Source organism: Tachysurus fulvidraco, chromosome 2, assembly GCF_022655615.1.
Source record: "Tachysurus fulvidraco isolate hzauxx_2018 chromosome 2, HZAU_PFXX_2.0, whole genome shotgun sequence".
Lineage (NCBI taxonomy): Eukaryota > Metazoa > Chordata > Actinopteri > Siluriformes > Bagridae > Tachysurus > Tachysurus fulvidraco.
In genome coordinates this window covers 9,438,715-9,455,433 of record NC_062519.1, presented here as the reverse complement: position 1 = coordinate 9,455,433, position 16,719 = coordinate 9,438,715, and the positions used below count along the sequence as shown (strand labels likewise).

At 35.3% G+C, this 16,719-nt stretch overlaps 1 protein-coding gene across 1 annotated transcript; it reads left to right on the top strand.

Moving 5' to 3' along the window:
* The first annotated feature begins 1,577 nt into the window (after positions 1 to 1,577).
* Positions 1,578 to 11,891, top strand: prph (peripherin). Its single transcript, XM_027165383.2, has 9 exons — positions 1,578 to 2,298; positions 6,310 to 6,370; positions 6,848 to 6,943; positions 7,085 to 7,249; positions 7,494 to 7,619; positions 9,030 to 9,250; positions 10,145 to 10,194; positions 10,344 to 10,417; positions 11,131 to 11,891. Exons 1-9 carry the CDS (start codon positions 1,775 to 1,777, stop codon positions 11,188 to 11,190), a joined length of 1,377 nt encoding a protein of 458 aa, XP_027021184.1. The 5' UTR covers positions 1,578 to 1,774; the 3' UTR covers positions 11,191 to 11,891.
* Positions 11,892 to 16,719: the final 4,828 nt, after the last annotated feature.

Genomic DNA, 16,719 nt, shown 5'->3' with positions numbered 1-16,719 from the left:
TAAGTCTGTGTTAAGAGATTAGAAAAATTATCTTAAGTATAGGTAAGCACTTGTTAGCGATTGAAAAAACTGTATTACAGTGTTATCCTTGAATCAAAAGTGATCACTTTTATCTTCTAAGCCTCTAATTATAGCTTCTAATTATAAAGCTTCTAATTATCAATTCTAAGCCTCTTGTGATATTTCACTGCATATAAAGTCAAGGAAATGAGAACTGACATTAAGTGTTTACTCAATGTGTTATGTATGAAAACGTATGTTATTTGTTTAACACAGTTCCAGCCCAGGCTACTTATCTTTCTAGTTTAGCAAATTAAAAAAGGACAACATTTGCAAAAGCACCCTATCAGGAACCTGTTAACAATCTTTTTTTAAAGATATATTGATGTTATTGATGTTATTGATGTTATTTATTAACATTAGCTAATATGTTTCCTGCTCTTTGCTACAGTGGTTAGGAAATGAGACGGAGTGTACTAATTTGTTTTGGTTTTTCTCTTGCTAGCTTCATTGCTGTTGAAATGTCAATAGTTTTTGTATTTTTGTTTTTTCTCATATACTAATTTTTCTCATATAAACACATATACTACTGTTCCAACAAATTCTATGTTAAAGAGATCTGAACAAATCTTAATTTATTTTTATTTTTAGAAGGATGTACAAAACAAACTGTCCAGCTATTAGACCTACAAATTCATTATCCCCCCATTCTAGTCTTAATTTCTTCCAGAAAGGAGCTAAATAAAGTAAATAAAGTGTATATATATCAGAGAGAATAAAGTAAATAAACTGTATACCCAAATATAAATTCTGTACTACATAAACATCAACACTAAGGCTGATAACATACAACCCCCCCCATTCTGTTATATACATTTCCAGAAAAACACTTTCACCCTGATCAATCACACTAAAGCAAATAAATGACATAAACTAGCAAATGATATAACTATTCATCTATTATTATCTAAATTTCACTATTTGCATGTTCTTTGTCAAAAAGAAAAGAAATATGATACAGCACTTTGCAATCTGGTGCTTAGGAGTAGGATTGCAGAGTCATGCCTTATGCTGTGCTCTGAGAACGTCAATACTTTTCACTTTCACACAAAGGAAAAGGAAGAACATAAGCAGCCGATTTTCCACAGTTGTTTGATGAATATTTTTAATACCAAGTGAAAAACAGTTGCTATTAAGACTTTATTTTAAAATTAAATAAAATCTTTATTGTTTGGTCTGGGGTGAGTATCAAAGTTAGCCCTAAAATGTGCAATCTCTACATTATTAGATATTTACAGAGTTCACAGTTAGAGGAGAAGTGTTTTTAGTTGAATCTGTGGTTGCAGATGCTGTTAATACTAGCAGGGTGGGGCAGTGGGTTCAGATATGATGTCTTAATCTAGAAGACGTTTAGGAGTCGTGCCAGTAGTGCAGGATGAAAGGGAGGGGTTGATGAAGGAGAAAAGAAGGGGAGAGAGAGGTGGTGAGGATGAGAGCAGTGAGGAAAGAGAGATGAAGAGAAGGGTTGTGAGGAGGGAGTGGCTGAGGCCATGTGGAAGAAAGATGGATGGACAATGGATGGAGAGATCGTTAGGATTGGAAGGTTGGGGGAGGAGAGATGACTCACTCAGGGGTATAAAAGCATGTGTGTTCCTCACACAGATGCCCTATTGCTCCTGCTGCCCAGCTTCCTCCACTGCCAGACGTCCCTGCAGAGAAGGAGAAAGATCCTTGAGAGTGAGAACAAGAAGTGCGTTCAGAAAGAAAAGCAATCATGAGTCACTTTTCACAATCAAGCCGCACTTCCTACCGCCGCACTTTTGGTGGACCTTCCACCATGTCCCCCATGCCCGCCTACACCTCGTACTCTTCCCGTTACCTGAGCCCGGCTCCGGCCTCTGTGTCCACGCGTACTTTCAGGGTCCGGTCCAGTGGTCCGGCTCCATCGATTCCTCGCCTCTCCTATGACAAAGTGGACTTCTCCTTGGCTGATAGCATCAACCAGGAGTTCCTCAGCACACGCAGCAACGAGAAGCAGGAGCTGCAGGAGCTGAACGATCGCTTTGCGAGCTTCATCGAGAAAGTGCGCTACCTGGAGCAGCAGAATGCAACACTCACCCATGAGCTCAACCAGTACAAGGGCAAACATCAGCAGGGACATCCGAACCGCGCCAACCAGCTCTGTCAGGATGAGATGAGGGAGATGCGCAGACAGATTGATCTCATTGGGAAGGAGCGAGATCAGATGCAGGTGGACAGAGATAACATGGCTGAAGATCTGGCCTTGCTCAAGCAGAGGTGAGAGAAATCTTATGAAGTTCTCTAATACATTTATAAAGCTTTAGGAAAGTGATTGGGAATAGCATGTGAGGATGTCTAATGAGTATTAAAGCTTAAAATATGTTTAATAGTTTGTCAAGTATCAGAAAATAGAATAAAATCAATAGTTTCAAAAGTCAAAAGTCTTCCTTCAGCCTTTCTTTATTTTCTTCAAGTAAACTAAGAGTAATAGAAATGCAACAGTACTTTATATGTTACTTATATGTTATCTCTGTTTAGAAGAATAACAATGGGGTATAGAATATACCACTGTCAATCAAATATATAATATTATGCTTTAAAATAATTTTGGACAACCTCTATTTGATTTTCGCTATACAAATTGAATTGTGGATTGACACTCTAATAATAATAATTCTAAAAGCTAAATAAATAGGCACACAAATTTAATCTGAAGCATATAGTTATAGATTTAAAAAGAGACACAAGGCAGTTTCCAGCAAGAGAGCCGATACAAAAGTGTTTGTCAGGTTGTTTGGGTGTGGTTATGGGAATTCATGATGGTTCTGATATCTGCAGGTCACATTACTTTTATGCACCCAATACTTCTTCTGATGCTCACACACAGAGATGTATGCAGACATACTAAAAACCCTAGGCAGCATCATATTTCTTATTAGTTTAATCATTTAGGCTGTGTCTCGTCAGACCATGGGAGGGCGTGGTACTGGGTGGGAAAGGCAATGAGACAAAGGGTGGCTGCAACAATCAGTTTCACGTTATGGCCGCCTTGGGAGTGTGGTTGGCTTTTACGAGTCAGTGGTGCTTAAAACTGTATCTTAAAGATATATATTTAAATACGCATACGTTAAGGTACACTAACATCCTGCATCTGCAGTTATCCAAGATATGTTACAACCAATTTTATTTTAATCTTATGTACCATTTTAAGGTGCTATTTTATTTTCTATTAGTCTAAACTGAACACAACATTGCATAAAATGCTGCACTATATTGTCCCTAAGTTCATATTCTAAATATATTACATCGTATGAAATATATTACAATATAAAAAATACAAGAAAAAAATTTATAAATACTAACACATAGGTTAACAAAGTTTGTGTAAAGCAGGTCCTGATTTAAAAACACACACAAAGCATATTTTCTTAATATTCTTTATAACACTATGGCAGACTTTAGAGACAATATAAGTAATTAACCATTAACTAATGATTTATTTCTTAGAAAAAAAAAACAAATAGGTGAAACAAGATCAAATAATATATACAGTCTACTTACTGAAAGCAATCCGTACTATTGTTTCATTAAACAGGACTAACAGGGGTCAGTAGGGTGTGGAGAGAGAGGGGGGGATGGTGGAGGCAGAAAAAAGAAACCAAAGGAAAAATCAATGTGGTTCGATGTAGAAGGCAACATGATAGCAATTGGATATCCTAGGCTCATGTGCTGCTGCTAGCTACCGAAATGAACCAAACAACATATTCTCATAACATGAATTAAATAAAATGTCAAACACAGCCCATACACACACACACAGACAACACACACACACACACACACACACACACACACACACACACACACACACACACACACACACACACACACACAGACCACGCCCGTCTCCATCTCAGGTTTCGACCATAGCTAAAAATAGCAGGAACACTGATAGCTCACAAAATTAATAATAGAAGAAGAAGAAGAAGAAGAAGAAGAAGAAGAAGAAGAAGAAGAAGAAGAAGAAGAAGAAGAAGAAGAAGAAGAAGAAGAAGAAGAAGACAATCATGTCTTTGACAATAAAACTTTGCACACTGGAAGCATGTACCTTTATCTCAGACATGTTTAGAGACAGAATTAATACCTATGTCAGGGCTAATTTTATTTCTTGTGTGATTTGTCCAGAGTAAAGTTTCATGCTGTCTGGGCAAGCTTTCAGGTGTAGTTAATTCACCTTGATTAAATTGCTAAATACATTCACTTTTACATGTGTCACCTCTACAGCATTCCTGATTTACTGAATTTGCTCAGCGGGTAGCTTGACCCCCATTTTCTCCCTCAGCCCAAATCCTTTTAGCTAATTGATCCTCTGGCTCTCAGCCAGATGAGACCTCATTTATTCAGGACAGGGACACAAGACAGCAGGACAGATGTGATATGACAGTCCTATTACAGCCTGAAAAACTACCACCATGGGACCACTAATTTATTACCAGGGAGGAGGGTGAGTGGAGATTCGGTGCAGTATTTTCAATATCCTAGAATATCCCAAAATAACTGCCTATTCCTTTCTATCTTGAGACAACTTATCTTCATGACAGTAGGGCTGTATAAAATAGGCATTATTTGGTAAAAGTAGATTTAAAACCCTATCTGTATGCACTCCTTATAGTCTGTTCCACATTTAATATGCATTACTTTTTTATTTCTAGATGAAATGGACAAATTTAGGTGATTTGTAAGAAATGAAATAAAACATGGCGCACTGTGGAACAAAAATAGTATTGATTATTTTCTTTGATAGCATGTCCCGTTGTGTTTTATTCTTCCGTTGTCTTTGATTCTTGTTCAGTTCCAATGTTATTCTTCTGTTATTTATTCGCAACACTAACAAGTTAAAAACGACACACCAAACTTATCAGAGAGAATGTCTGTGAAACAAGTTGCTTTCTGTTCACAGTCATTCTCTCCCCTGCTTCTCTTCTTAAGAGTGTTCTTAAGTGCTTATGCCACAGTTCACTTCTTTTGTACAGTTTTGAAAGCCTTTTGTTTTAGCCTAATTATGAGTCACCATCTCAAACTGTGACTGAATAACCTCACCAAGCAACTTCAAATGTCTTTGCTTTGGTAATACACACAATCATTAATTGTTATGGTATTTAGCTAGTTTTGGCTCCCTTGGTTCATTTCATGCACACACCCTGTCATGGTAACAACAAGGTCTTTGTCTTTTAAACATTCATGAACAGAGGAACAACTTTTCCTCTGACTGTGACAATGCAGTGACACCAGAGACTCCTTCCATAAAGGCTAAACAAACAGAAAACATCACAATTTTACCACTTACTTACTTTTTTGTTAGTGTAGGTTAAGTGTTCACAATATATATCCCTATGTTAGCTAAACAATAATGTATTCGAATAAGTGCATAAATGTAAATCTGTGATATTTTATATTTTTGCCATGCAGGAGTAGCTAAAATCTCAGCTATGCTGTTATATGAAAATTAACGAACAGCTTTTTGATCAATCAATCAATCAAATGAAAAATCAACAGCACTGTGGCACAGAATGCAGTATTCCACATGACAATATTGTTATCACGGCTGCTTCAAAATATTATCATCACTGTTTTTCAGCCAGCCGGAGGCTACAACATTTGCACTCCCAAGATATTCTTATATAATAACAAACATAAAGATAGCTGTCTTTTAAAGACCCTTATTTTGGGCAAGTTGGAGACTGTCTTATATGTTTTACTGGACAGAACTAAAAATATGAAAATATTCAGTCAGGAAAATAGAGTAAGAGAAAATCTGTAGTCTTGTGATTATAAAGTGTTTGATCTTTAACAATAATTGTAAATTAAAATAATTCATATTACTGCTTTATGTTTAAATTGTTAATTGTATGACATTTTCAGTTATGTGCACATTATATTTTATGCTAATCAAAAGTGTTTTTAATCTAATTATCAAAAGGAATGTTTCATCGATAATTTAATTTATACAGTGTCCCCCTTAGCACAGATGTAGTTGATTTGACATAAAATATTTGATTTTCCAAATGACAGATATTATAAAATATTTTAAACACATGCCCAGGTTATTTTAAATCAGGAAAATAAATTAATTTTCAGAGTAAACTTATGGTGACAAATTACAACTTCTAAAACAGGTTTATGGCAGACTATAAATCATCTACCAATAGAAGTATAATTTGTATATACATCCTAAAACTGTATACAGATAAAGAAAATACACTGATTTAATTCCTTTGTGTACTGCAGGTTGGATGAGGAGACTCAGAAAAGACAAGATGCTGAAAACCAACTGGTCCTGTTCCGAAAGGTGATGATCTCACACCCACACGCATACACACACACACACACACACACACACACACACACACACACACACACACACACACACACACACACACACACACACACAATAGCGAGGACTATCCACTGATGTAATTATTAGTGTAGCTAATTATTCCTTTACTACATCTAAATGTATTCTTAAACCTTTACCCTCAGAAAGCAAAAAGTCAAAACTTTCAAATATTTTTATACTTGTGACAACATATAGTCCTCACCAAGACAGTCCTCAGCTAGCCCACCTTTCTAATGTCTTTTCCACTCACTATGAGCCCATACCAAAACACTTAGGTTTGTGCTAACTGACTGTGGAAAAGAATGTGAAAGAAATATTTTGGGATGTAATATTGCTATTATATTATTATCTCTAAAATGGAGAGCCTTTGAGGCTTTATCCTTTTATTTTGTCTTGAGTTCATGTTGTCATATTTGTGTGTACTTGCAGGATGTGGATGATGCCACTTTGGTTCGTTTGGAGCTGGAGCGCAAAATCGAGTCTCTGATGGATGAGATTGAATTTCTCAAGAAGCTGCATGATGAGGTAAAGTTCATTTAAACCTGGAGGACAGAAGAAATGACCTGCAATCTCAGTCTGAACAAATTACAATTAAGGCAAAAATAATCATTATTTATGTGAGTCTTGGAAAAAAATGAAGAATGTTTTTGTATCCTATGCACATAGGAAATCCAAGACGTGCAAGTGAGCTATGAAACCCAGCAAATGAAAATGGAGGTGGAGGCCACGGTCCGCCCTGACCTGACTGCGGCTCTGAGAGACATCAGGGCTCAATATGAAAACATTGCAACAAAGAACATGCAGGAGTCCGAGGAGTGGTACAAATCCAAGGTGAGGAGAAGAAGGCCAAGACACACCCAGTTCACACATCTTCTAAGGCACCATTTCAGTTACTCAGTGTTAATAATACACAAAGTGTACAATGCTAATATACAAAATGCTCAGTCCTCAATGCTAATATACAAAATGCTCAGTCATGTACTAGATTTACCTCTCACACATGTAAAAAAAAAATAATGTACTACTGTTAGAAAATAAAAATTAAGAAAACTATTTCTCTGTTCTTGCACTGCAGTTTACTGACCTGACCGATTCTGCCAAGCGCAATGCTGATGCCATGAGACAGGCCAAGCAGGAGACCAATGAGTTCAGGAGGCAGATTCAGAGCCTCAACTGTGAGATTGATGGCCTTAAGAGCACGGTGAGCTCAGATAACCTTTATTTCATCTGGGGTTTGTCTTGAAGCCATGCGTGTACTTGTTGACATAAAATAAAGCAGAGGGACATAGGTAAGCATTGTAAGCTTGCAAGTCATTCTTGTTGGCACATGTTAGTGATCAATGATTTACCTTACACCTGACTATTTTTAGTAGAAATCTGAGATACTTTCTTTGTGAAATGCAATTTGTAGAGGCAGAAAACTTCATTAAAATTTTGAAATGTTAAAGGTATGGTTTATCCAAATAATTTCACAATGTTCTCCTTATCCCAAATCCTCTACAAGGCCATTGCAACAGATACGTATATGTATTCAGCAAAACTCCATGGGAAATATTTCATATACTAGCTTCAGTTAACATTGTTACTCTACATAATCTCTGATTCTGGTTGTGCAAGATGCTGCTCTATATCCTTAATGCTACAGATTGAAGCTTTAATTAGGATTATTGATCAAGGTAAGCTGCACATCCGGGTGACATTGCTGAAGAATTCTGTATTCTGAGATTACTGAACAACTCACCCATATGAGGATGAGGTTCCCCTTTGAGTCTGGTTCCTCTCAAGGTTTCTTCTTTCCATTCAAGGGAGTTTTTCCTTGCCACTGCTGCCTGAGTCACCTCAGGCTTGCTCATTGGGGATAAATACATACACTTTTAAATATATCTAATATTAATCTTGTATTTTGTATTATATTAATCTTTATATTATTCTTTATAATAACCTTTTGTTCTATGTTTATGTTCTGTAAAGCTGCTTTGAGACAATGTCAATTGTAAAAAGTGCTATACAAATAAAATTTAATTGAATTGAAAGAATTGGATATGGTTTTGAAAGGTTTTGAGGTGAGATACAGAGGCAGGTAATTTAGCACATAATTAAGGCAGATAATTTTAAGAATTATTAGTGCTTTTTTATAATTCTTAGATTTTTTTTGTCAATATTTTTGATAAGGGTAGGAATATTATTGTTTTGGTGCCACATAATCATTTAGAAGTCTTAAAAGATTCTGCTTTATCATTAGACAAAATAACATCACAGAAATAAAAGATTATTTCCAGATTTCTAGATTGCATGAAACGTGACTTCAAAAAAATGAAACGTGGCTACTTTTTAGGAGCAGTTTGTCATTTTTAGAGATCGTAGCTAAGCATATACCAGTTGAATTGAGGCTTTTAAATAAAACTGGGTACATGATAAACAAAGAGAATTAAGAACAAGCTTCTTTACCAGCCCACATTAAAAAAACTATCAGTTTATATCACTGAATATATTAAAACTCTCAATTTGCATTATGCCATTGAATATTGTGCTGTAATCACATTTTACTGTATAGTGTTAAAGTATATACAAATTCTACTCACAACTAATTCTCTACACTTACGTTAAACAGAATGAGGCTCTGCTGAGGCAGATGAGGGAAATGGAGGACCAGTTTGGAGTGGAGGCTGGAAATTACCAGGACAACATCAACCGTCTGGAGGATGAGATACGCCACCTGAAGGATGAAATGTCCCGTCACCTGAGGGAATATCAAGACCTGCTTAATGTCAAGATGGCTCTGGACATCGAGATTGCGACTTATAGGAAGTTGCTAGAGGGAGAGGAAAGCAGGTAAGTAATTTAAATGAACCCAATAAACTTTATCGATATTGACCAGCATCACCAACACACCTATGAAATAACTGTAACTAATACAATTCTAGGTCTTGTCTAGTTTAGTTTAATTACGAAAACCAGACCAAATACTAGGTGCACAGAATGCTCTCTAATAAGATCCCTTAATTGAATTAATTTTGGGGTTTTCAGCTTACGTATTCCACTACAAGTATAGGTCAGCTTTATAAGAATTTATTTAGTTTCAACCTGTTCTCCTCTACTGCACCTGTTGAGGGCCGATGATTACCACAGATCATAATTTTAATACTCTTTCTGATTAATGAGATAAAATAGAAAACCCATGATCACCGTCCAGTGCGGTTTATAATTATTAACAGATGCCATGCAAATATTAAACCTTAGCTGAAAAAAAAGGTTGACAGGTACAGACATGAGAGAACATCTTACCCAGATTGCTCATGTTACACTTTAGCCAAATATTTATGCACTACACCAGTAGAATGGGAATTAAAGGTTTCTGTAGTGTAACTGCAAGTATGTGTCCATAAAGACAAATAATGCAGATTTGGAAGTTATAAATACTGTAGATTGAACTATTCAAATTCAAGTTATCTACAAATGTTTGGAATATGATGGTTCTTGAATGGTTCTTTAATTGAATTAATATATATCACCATATCACTAGAGTTTATATTTTTAATATTCTATAAGGGTTATAAGAAGGCAAGCAGCCAATGAACTGGATTCAAAATAGGCTGCAATAGAACAATGTTATCTTTTCTAGCAGCTCTTTTTTGTGAAAAATTTTACAATGTGCTGTAAGTACCAGAGTACCAGATTCCAAAAACAGTAACTTTTGTGCTTGATGAGTTTTTTTTTTGTTTTCAGAATTTCTGTTCCTGCCATGAACATATCATCATTCAGCATGCGTAATGGGGGTAAGTCAGCAATATTAAACGTTTAATATTTTATACTAAACATTATCTTTTTTATTTTATTTTTTGTTTGTTTGGTTTTTTTTGTGGGTTTCTTTTTATTATTTTATTTTATTTTTATGTTTTTTAACCCCATGTTTCTGATTTATTAGATTATGACCTGCATCATGATGCTGGACATGGTAAAAAAGTTGTGATCAAAACTGTTGAGACCCGTGATGGAGAGGTAAAACATCTTGTGTATTTTTACAATTTATGTACTGTAATGCACAATTTTTCATTAAGGACTTAAATTCCTTATATATATATATGTATGGCATAATATGTCTAATATACACCGCTTAAATGTTGGCCAATAGATTAATAAAGAAACTTAAAATATACTTTAATATTACATATCGTACACAACTATAGAATTGTTATCTTCTTTCCTTGGGCCTGTAAAGGGTCAGTGGTTGAGGCTCTAGGCTGCTGATCAGAAGGTTGTGTGACTCTAAGGTCCTTAACCCTTTCTGTTCAAGGAATGTTGAATCATGGTTTACCCTGCAGTCTGACAGGCTCCCTATCAAGCTAGCTACAAAGGAAATAATTTCAGTGTACTTTCATATGTGACAGGGACTTCTATCTTGCTTTTTTTGTTTGATTTATACAGTACTTACAGTATTTGGCCACTTTATCTGGTAGAAAGGCTGAAACATCTGAAAGAGTTACTCAGAGAAAGTAAATAGGAAGGACAGACTGAAAAGATGAAAGATACAGAGAGACAAGCGGAATAGAACTGGACACACTGCAAGCAACCTATTTGATATAATGACCTGTTACAATGACAATTCAGTGTGGAAAACTTTGGCCTTTTTTCAGCTTTTGAAATAAAGGATCAAATTTTACATATTCTAATTACAGTTTTTGTTCAGTAACATCATCCTGTTTCCTACTCAGGTGGTGAAGGAATCCAGGAAGGAGAAAGACACCCCTCGAGATTCTAAGGAATCTAACTAAGATGTTCACGAGTTGAGGACCCAAGAAAGTGCAGGCTGGAGCAAAACATACACAAACTAATAACACATTTAATCTGTTTAAGCCTTTAATCTGATATTCACTACTGATAGAAAAAAAAACATTTAAAAAAAATATTGCCATTAATTTTGACTTAATACTGTGATTCTGAATGGGGTGCATACTATCACTGCGCAATGGTGCTAACAACTTAGCCTTAACCATAACATTTAGGCAAACTGTCAAAGATGCTCTATATATCATCTCCATTTACAACGTTCAATATACACCCAGTCATCATATTCTGATTAAAAAAACATGGTTTTAGCCAAAATGAAGTCAACCAGTCACCTTTTAAACACCAGTGGTGGCCTTTATTTACAGCAAATGTTTTCTACATCTTTCATGCATGTGAAAATTACACCCATAGCAAGACGCGATATATCCATTTATATATATCCTGCTTTCTCTGCATTTAATCTCCTTCTATTTCACCTATATAGTGTAACATTATGAATAGTCATAGTTTAGTTGTTATTCCTGTAATGTAAGCACTTTTGGCCTCACCAGGCAGCTTCAAATAGAATGTGATTTATGTCTCAAGATCCACCCCATTCACTACAGTCTGATTAACTGAACATGATTACTGCAGCATTACTGAGAATTAAACAAAGCAAATGTTGGGGGAAATAAAGCCAAGTGAAACAAAAAATTCTTGTTTATTCCACACACACACACACACACACACACACACACACACACACACACACACACACACACACACACACACACACACACACACACAAACATAAAGACACACACACACACACACACACACACACACACACACACACACACACACACACACACACACAAACACACACACATTTTTATCACACACACAGGTGTCACCAAGGAGGGGATGGGTTCCATTCTGAGTCGGTTCCGTTCTTCTTCATGTCACATCCATGAGTTTTTCCTTGTCAAAATTGTCACAGTTAATAGGTAAGTATAGTTAAATTAAATTTAGAGTAAAATATGTTTTAGCACTGTTTTGAGTTTTGATGTAACAATATAGGGACAAAATTGACCAGAAAATAGCAATGATATAACTGATTTGTAAACATATTATTAGTGTTAAATGGCTGTTATTACTCCTGTTTGAGTAATTCTCATTCATATTTTATATTTTATATTTTAATACTCATACATATTTTCCCACCTCTAAATGATTTAGTTCCTTCACTCATGTACCTTATTCATCAAAATACTGTACTAGAGCCATACTAGTTAGTGGATTTGATAAAACAATGGAATATTGCCAGTCCCTCCAGGATTAAACAATTCAAGCAAACACTGCAATATTTAGAGTAGCTTGCAAATTTTCTAATTTACTACAGATATTCCAATACTTGGGGTGTAATGTCATCACACACACATTCAGTCAGTCACAATTACTCTATTCATATGGGTTAAACATGAGTACAGCTATCACACAGAGTAATTAAATATGTGTCTTCACTGAGAGGAGTTAAAAACACAAATCCTGTGTTATATTTCACCAATTCAATTAGTTTTCTTCAGAAAATCACAAAAATCTCTAGCACAACTATAGCCATGGGGAGTGAGTGTGTGAATGTGTATGCTTCCGGTTCTTTCTTATTATATTTTTAAAAATTAAATACTTTTTTTTACTTTGTGTTTGCTTCTATATACATAGACAGACAATTACTCGGAAGTACTTGCTTTTCTGAGGTATGGGGAACCGTAGAACATAAATATCACATCAAATTCAGCACAGATAGAATCCTGAGCTCTGTCTCAAACTGAAGACCCTGGGGCTGTGAAGAAAAACCCACTGTTACAGCCCAGAAGAGCAAAAGACAAAACAACTGGTCTATCAGTTTATTACAGGTCCTGTTAGGGGCTAAATAGAAGATAAGGCAGTCACAGGCCACAGAATGTAGTAATAACATTGATCCTCATTAATACTGCTTTTTAAAACCTTTTGCTGAATGCTTGAAAGGATTTTATAAATAAAGATTTCAGACACTAGTTACTAAATCTAATGTGAACAGTGGTGTTTTCCCGAAGCTGAGAAACTTGTCAAATCACAAAGGTCAAAGGACCGTCAATTATTTTGGATCTCCGTCATCAGCTCTTGTTCAGTGTCATAAGAAAAATGCTTTGCAAGCTGCAAAAGACACTCTTTGCCATAGGTTTTCCATGCTGGGCTACAAAGTGACATATCAGATAGACCTTGTAGCATTTTCTTGAGCTTGGTTAACAGGGAAAAGTGGTTTAATTGAGCTAACAGAATAGCTTACCTTCTAATATTGGGGATCTTTTTATTTTTTGTATGTCTTTAGCGACCCAGTGTTTAATGCAGGAACTACTGTTTAATTTGTAAACAAAAAACTTTACAGTCCTGCATTAAGGTAATGATATAATGACAAAATTAGCCAAATAAAATAAGTTCAGTCATGTTCAAATATATCCTCTACAAGCTGTGTTGGATAATTAATGGATGGATTATTAATGCATAGGGAGAGTTAATGGATGAGGACTAATTTTAAACACCCCCCCCCCCCCCCTGGTTGATGCCATATGTACATGCAGGTGTATCTGTATATTTTATATTTAAAAACATCATAGAAAAGTATTTATGAGATCAAAGATGTCAATGTCATAAAATAATCTGAATAAGAAAAACGTGCAGTTTTGCTGATATCCTTTCTTTCGGTCTTTTTTTATGTTTCTCAGTCCTCAGAGTTTAGTTCTATACATTTTTATACAAAACTTATTTCAAAAGTTTTTTCACTCAATAAATCAACTGCTATAGTACACGTGTCAGTTATGAATAAAAAAAAAAGTAAATACAACATTTCGGGCCATTTCATATTTGTTTATTCAGAAGCAAAATATTTAAGTTTCTACATGACCATATTACTACATTTAATCTGTGTTTTTGCAGAGCCATCTCATAGCATTAGGAGGTGAGGAGTCTGAGGCACTATGAACCCCAGACACCTGCCATCGGTGCTGTTTATCATCTGGAATTTCTCAAGTACGGGTGCACATATGCCACCCTGGTAGGCTTTGTGCAGTTTTCCTAACATGAACAGAAGAGAATGGACTGGTACCATTCAGAAGCTTTTTCACAGGATGAATGCATGCCAGGGCTGCGGGAGCTCCGTTATAAGATCCTGTTGCTCTTATAGGTGAACTGTGGGACCACTGGCTCAGGTCTAGTAGGACAACATTTCCAATCTTTGTTACACTGTTAGCTATAAAATCCTGAAGTCTGTGCTTTCCTCTCTTAGACTTCTTAGCCCTGGACCAAAAGCAGTCCAAGAATGCAGGTCAATATGCATAGGGACACATTATATGCTACATGCAGTGAGGGTAGTCATTGGTGTCTGCCCTCAATTCTGGGACAGGGGACTTCACAATGTGATATTACATCTGGTGGAAATACCAGTGATGTGATTCAGACCAAACCAATTAGTGTTTGAAATAATAGCCAAGGATCTCACCACAGAGATCCTCTTATGGCTGCTTTGATGCTTGCTGGTTGTGTATGTGGGCTGCTAGATGATTACCCTTTACAATATGCTGCCAGAGCTAACAATGAGAAGTGTGTTTTGGCTGTTGGTTTGTTTTCTGGTTAAAAATATTCTTGAGGCATTGATGGAAATGTCATCTTAATCAAGTACCAGCAGGAGGGCTCAGAATCAATTTGTAGTGGCATCTGAACCACTGTTAGGCATTGGAGAGTGGTACTTTCTGACCTAGTAGTTTTGTTAACTTTGGTTGTATGAGAGGAGTTGCAATCCAGGCTGTGGTGGATAGGTGGGGTGAAATAATACTACTACAACGTTGCAAGTGCTCCGGTCGAAGACTGAATGCATGTGAGGAAAAACATACATTATTTAGTATGCGTTAATCTGTACTGTTTTAATCAGACCATGGCTGACTATAAAAATGATTGAATCTATTATTAACTTTAATCGAGTTTATTTTAAAATTTTATATATTTTCCATGAAATTCCATTAAAAGAAGTTTTGTTAATTTATGAAAAAAAACATACATTGAAATAAATGCCTGACTAAGAGAAATAAAGCAGCGGAGAAGTTCAGATTGGCAGGAAAAGAAAAATAGCAGTAGACTAGAAGTAGATATCAAACAAAGACAAAAAAAAATCTATTTCAGTAATGATTAGCACTGGTATTTACAACATCTGAGGGCTATCCAGAGATCATTGAGACAGGCAGTACTCAATGCAAACCCAAGTGTGCACTTTTACATGCATCATATGCAAATGCACCCCCAAATTTACCCCAAAATTCATCCCCAAACCTTCAAAAGACCCAACAAAAGTAGGTATGTTAGGACAAAGATTTGTTATTGTCAGGAAAAAGAAATATGTACTCAAAGTGATCTATTTGTTGTGATTCGTTGTTCTTAAAGCAACAGTAATATAAAATGGACTTAATAATATAATAGGCATTTTGTGTTTTTTGTATTCAAGTTTTATTTAATTTGGTTTCTCCAGGGAATTTCACACGCAACAGCCTATGGAGCTTACACAGAATGGTACACTGCGCCCTCTGCTGTATGAATCTGGCGCTGCACCAACAGCTGTAAAAATGTATTATTATTATTATTATTATTATTATTATTATTATTATTATTATTATTATAGTCGTTATTATTGTTGTTGATATTATTATATAAGGAATCTTTTTCCTGTGTTATGCTGTTACTGCAAGAATTTAAAATTTAAATAATTATATTATACATGATTTAGCTGTGCCTTTGATAAGTATACTTTAAACCTTATATTTTCCTCCTATGCAAATTAGGAGCGCCGAGTCTACTTGACCTTGTCTGTTTTGACTGCTTATAAAAAATGAACTATATATGATAGCCTTTTTTTTTTTTTACCTATTTAGTCTAACTTGTTTCCAACATATTAACATATATTTTGCAAAGAAAATGTATATTTTTTATACCTTATTTATATACAAAATTGCCTCATTTTTTAGTAAAAAAAAAAACTATTACAGGCTGGTATATTTCAAAGCCAGGAGATTGTTTTGAAACCATTTTGACCATTTTTAATGTCAGCAAATAATAAAACCTGTTTTTTTACAGGCCAAATTGACTTGAATGCTTATAAATAAAAAAAATCTATAATTATCACCATTCTGTGTGTAATATCTATTTAACACTTGAAATATATATTTTGCCTACCAGATGTCATCTGATCAACCAACAACAGGCCACACACACACACACACACACACACACACACACACACACACACACACACACACACACACACACACACACACACACACGCCCACTCAAAAATATGGCATATTTTCATGTGAATAAAACTTCTTTTACACTCCTTTTTTTTTTATTATACTTAATTTATGAACATTTTTTGAGTAAAATAAGCAGAAATTATTAAATATTATTTTGGATAACCACTGACTGATAAATGTCAAACATTACTCAGCATA

Coding starts and splice junctions, on each gene's coding strand:
- prph (XM_027165383.2), top strand. CDS start 1,775: ATGAGTCACTTTTCACAATCAAGCCGCACTTCCTACCGCCGCACTTTT. Junction 6,371..6,847: donor AACTGGTCCTGTTCCGAAAG/GTGATGATCTCA, acceptor GTGTACTTGCAG/GATGTGGATGATGCCACTTT. Junction 7,620..9,029: donor TTGATGGCCTTAAGAGCACG/GTGAGCTCAGAT, acceptor TACGTTAAACAG/AATGAGGCTCTGCTGAGGCA.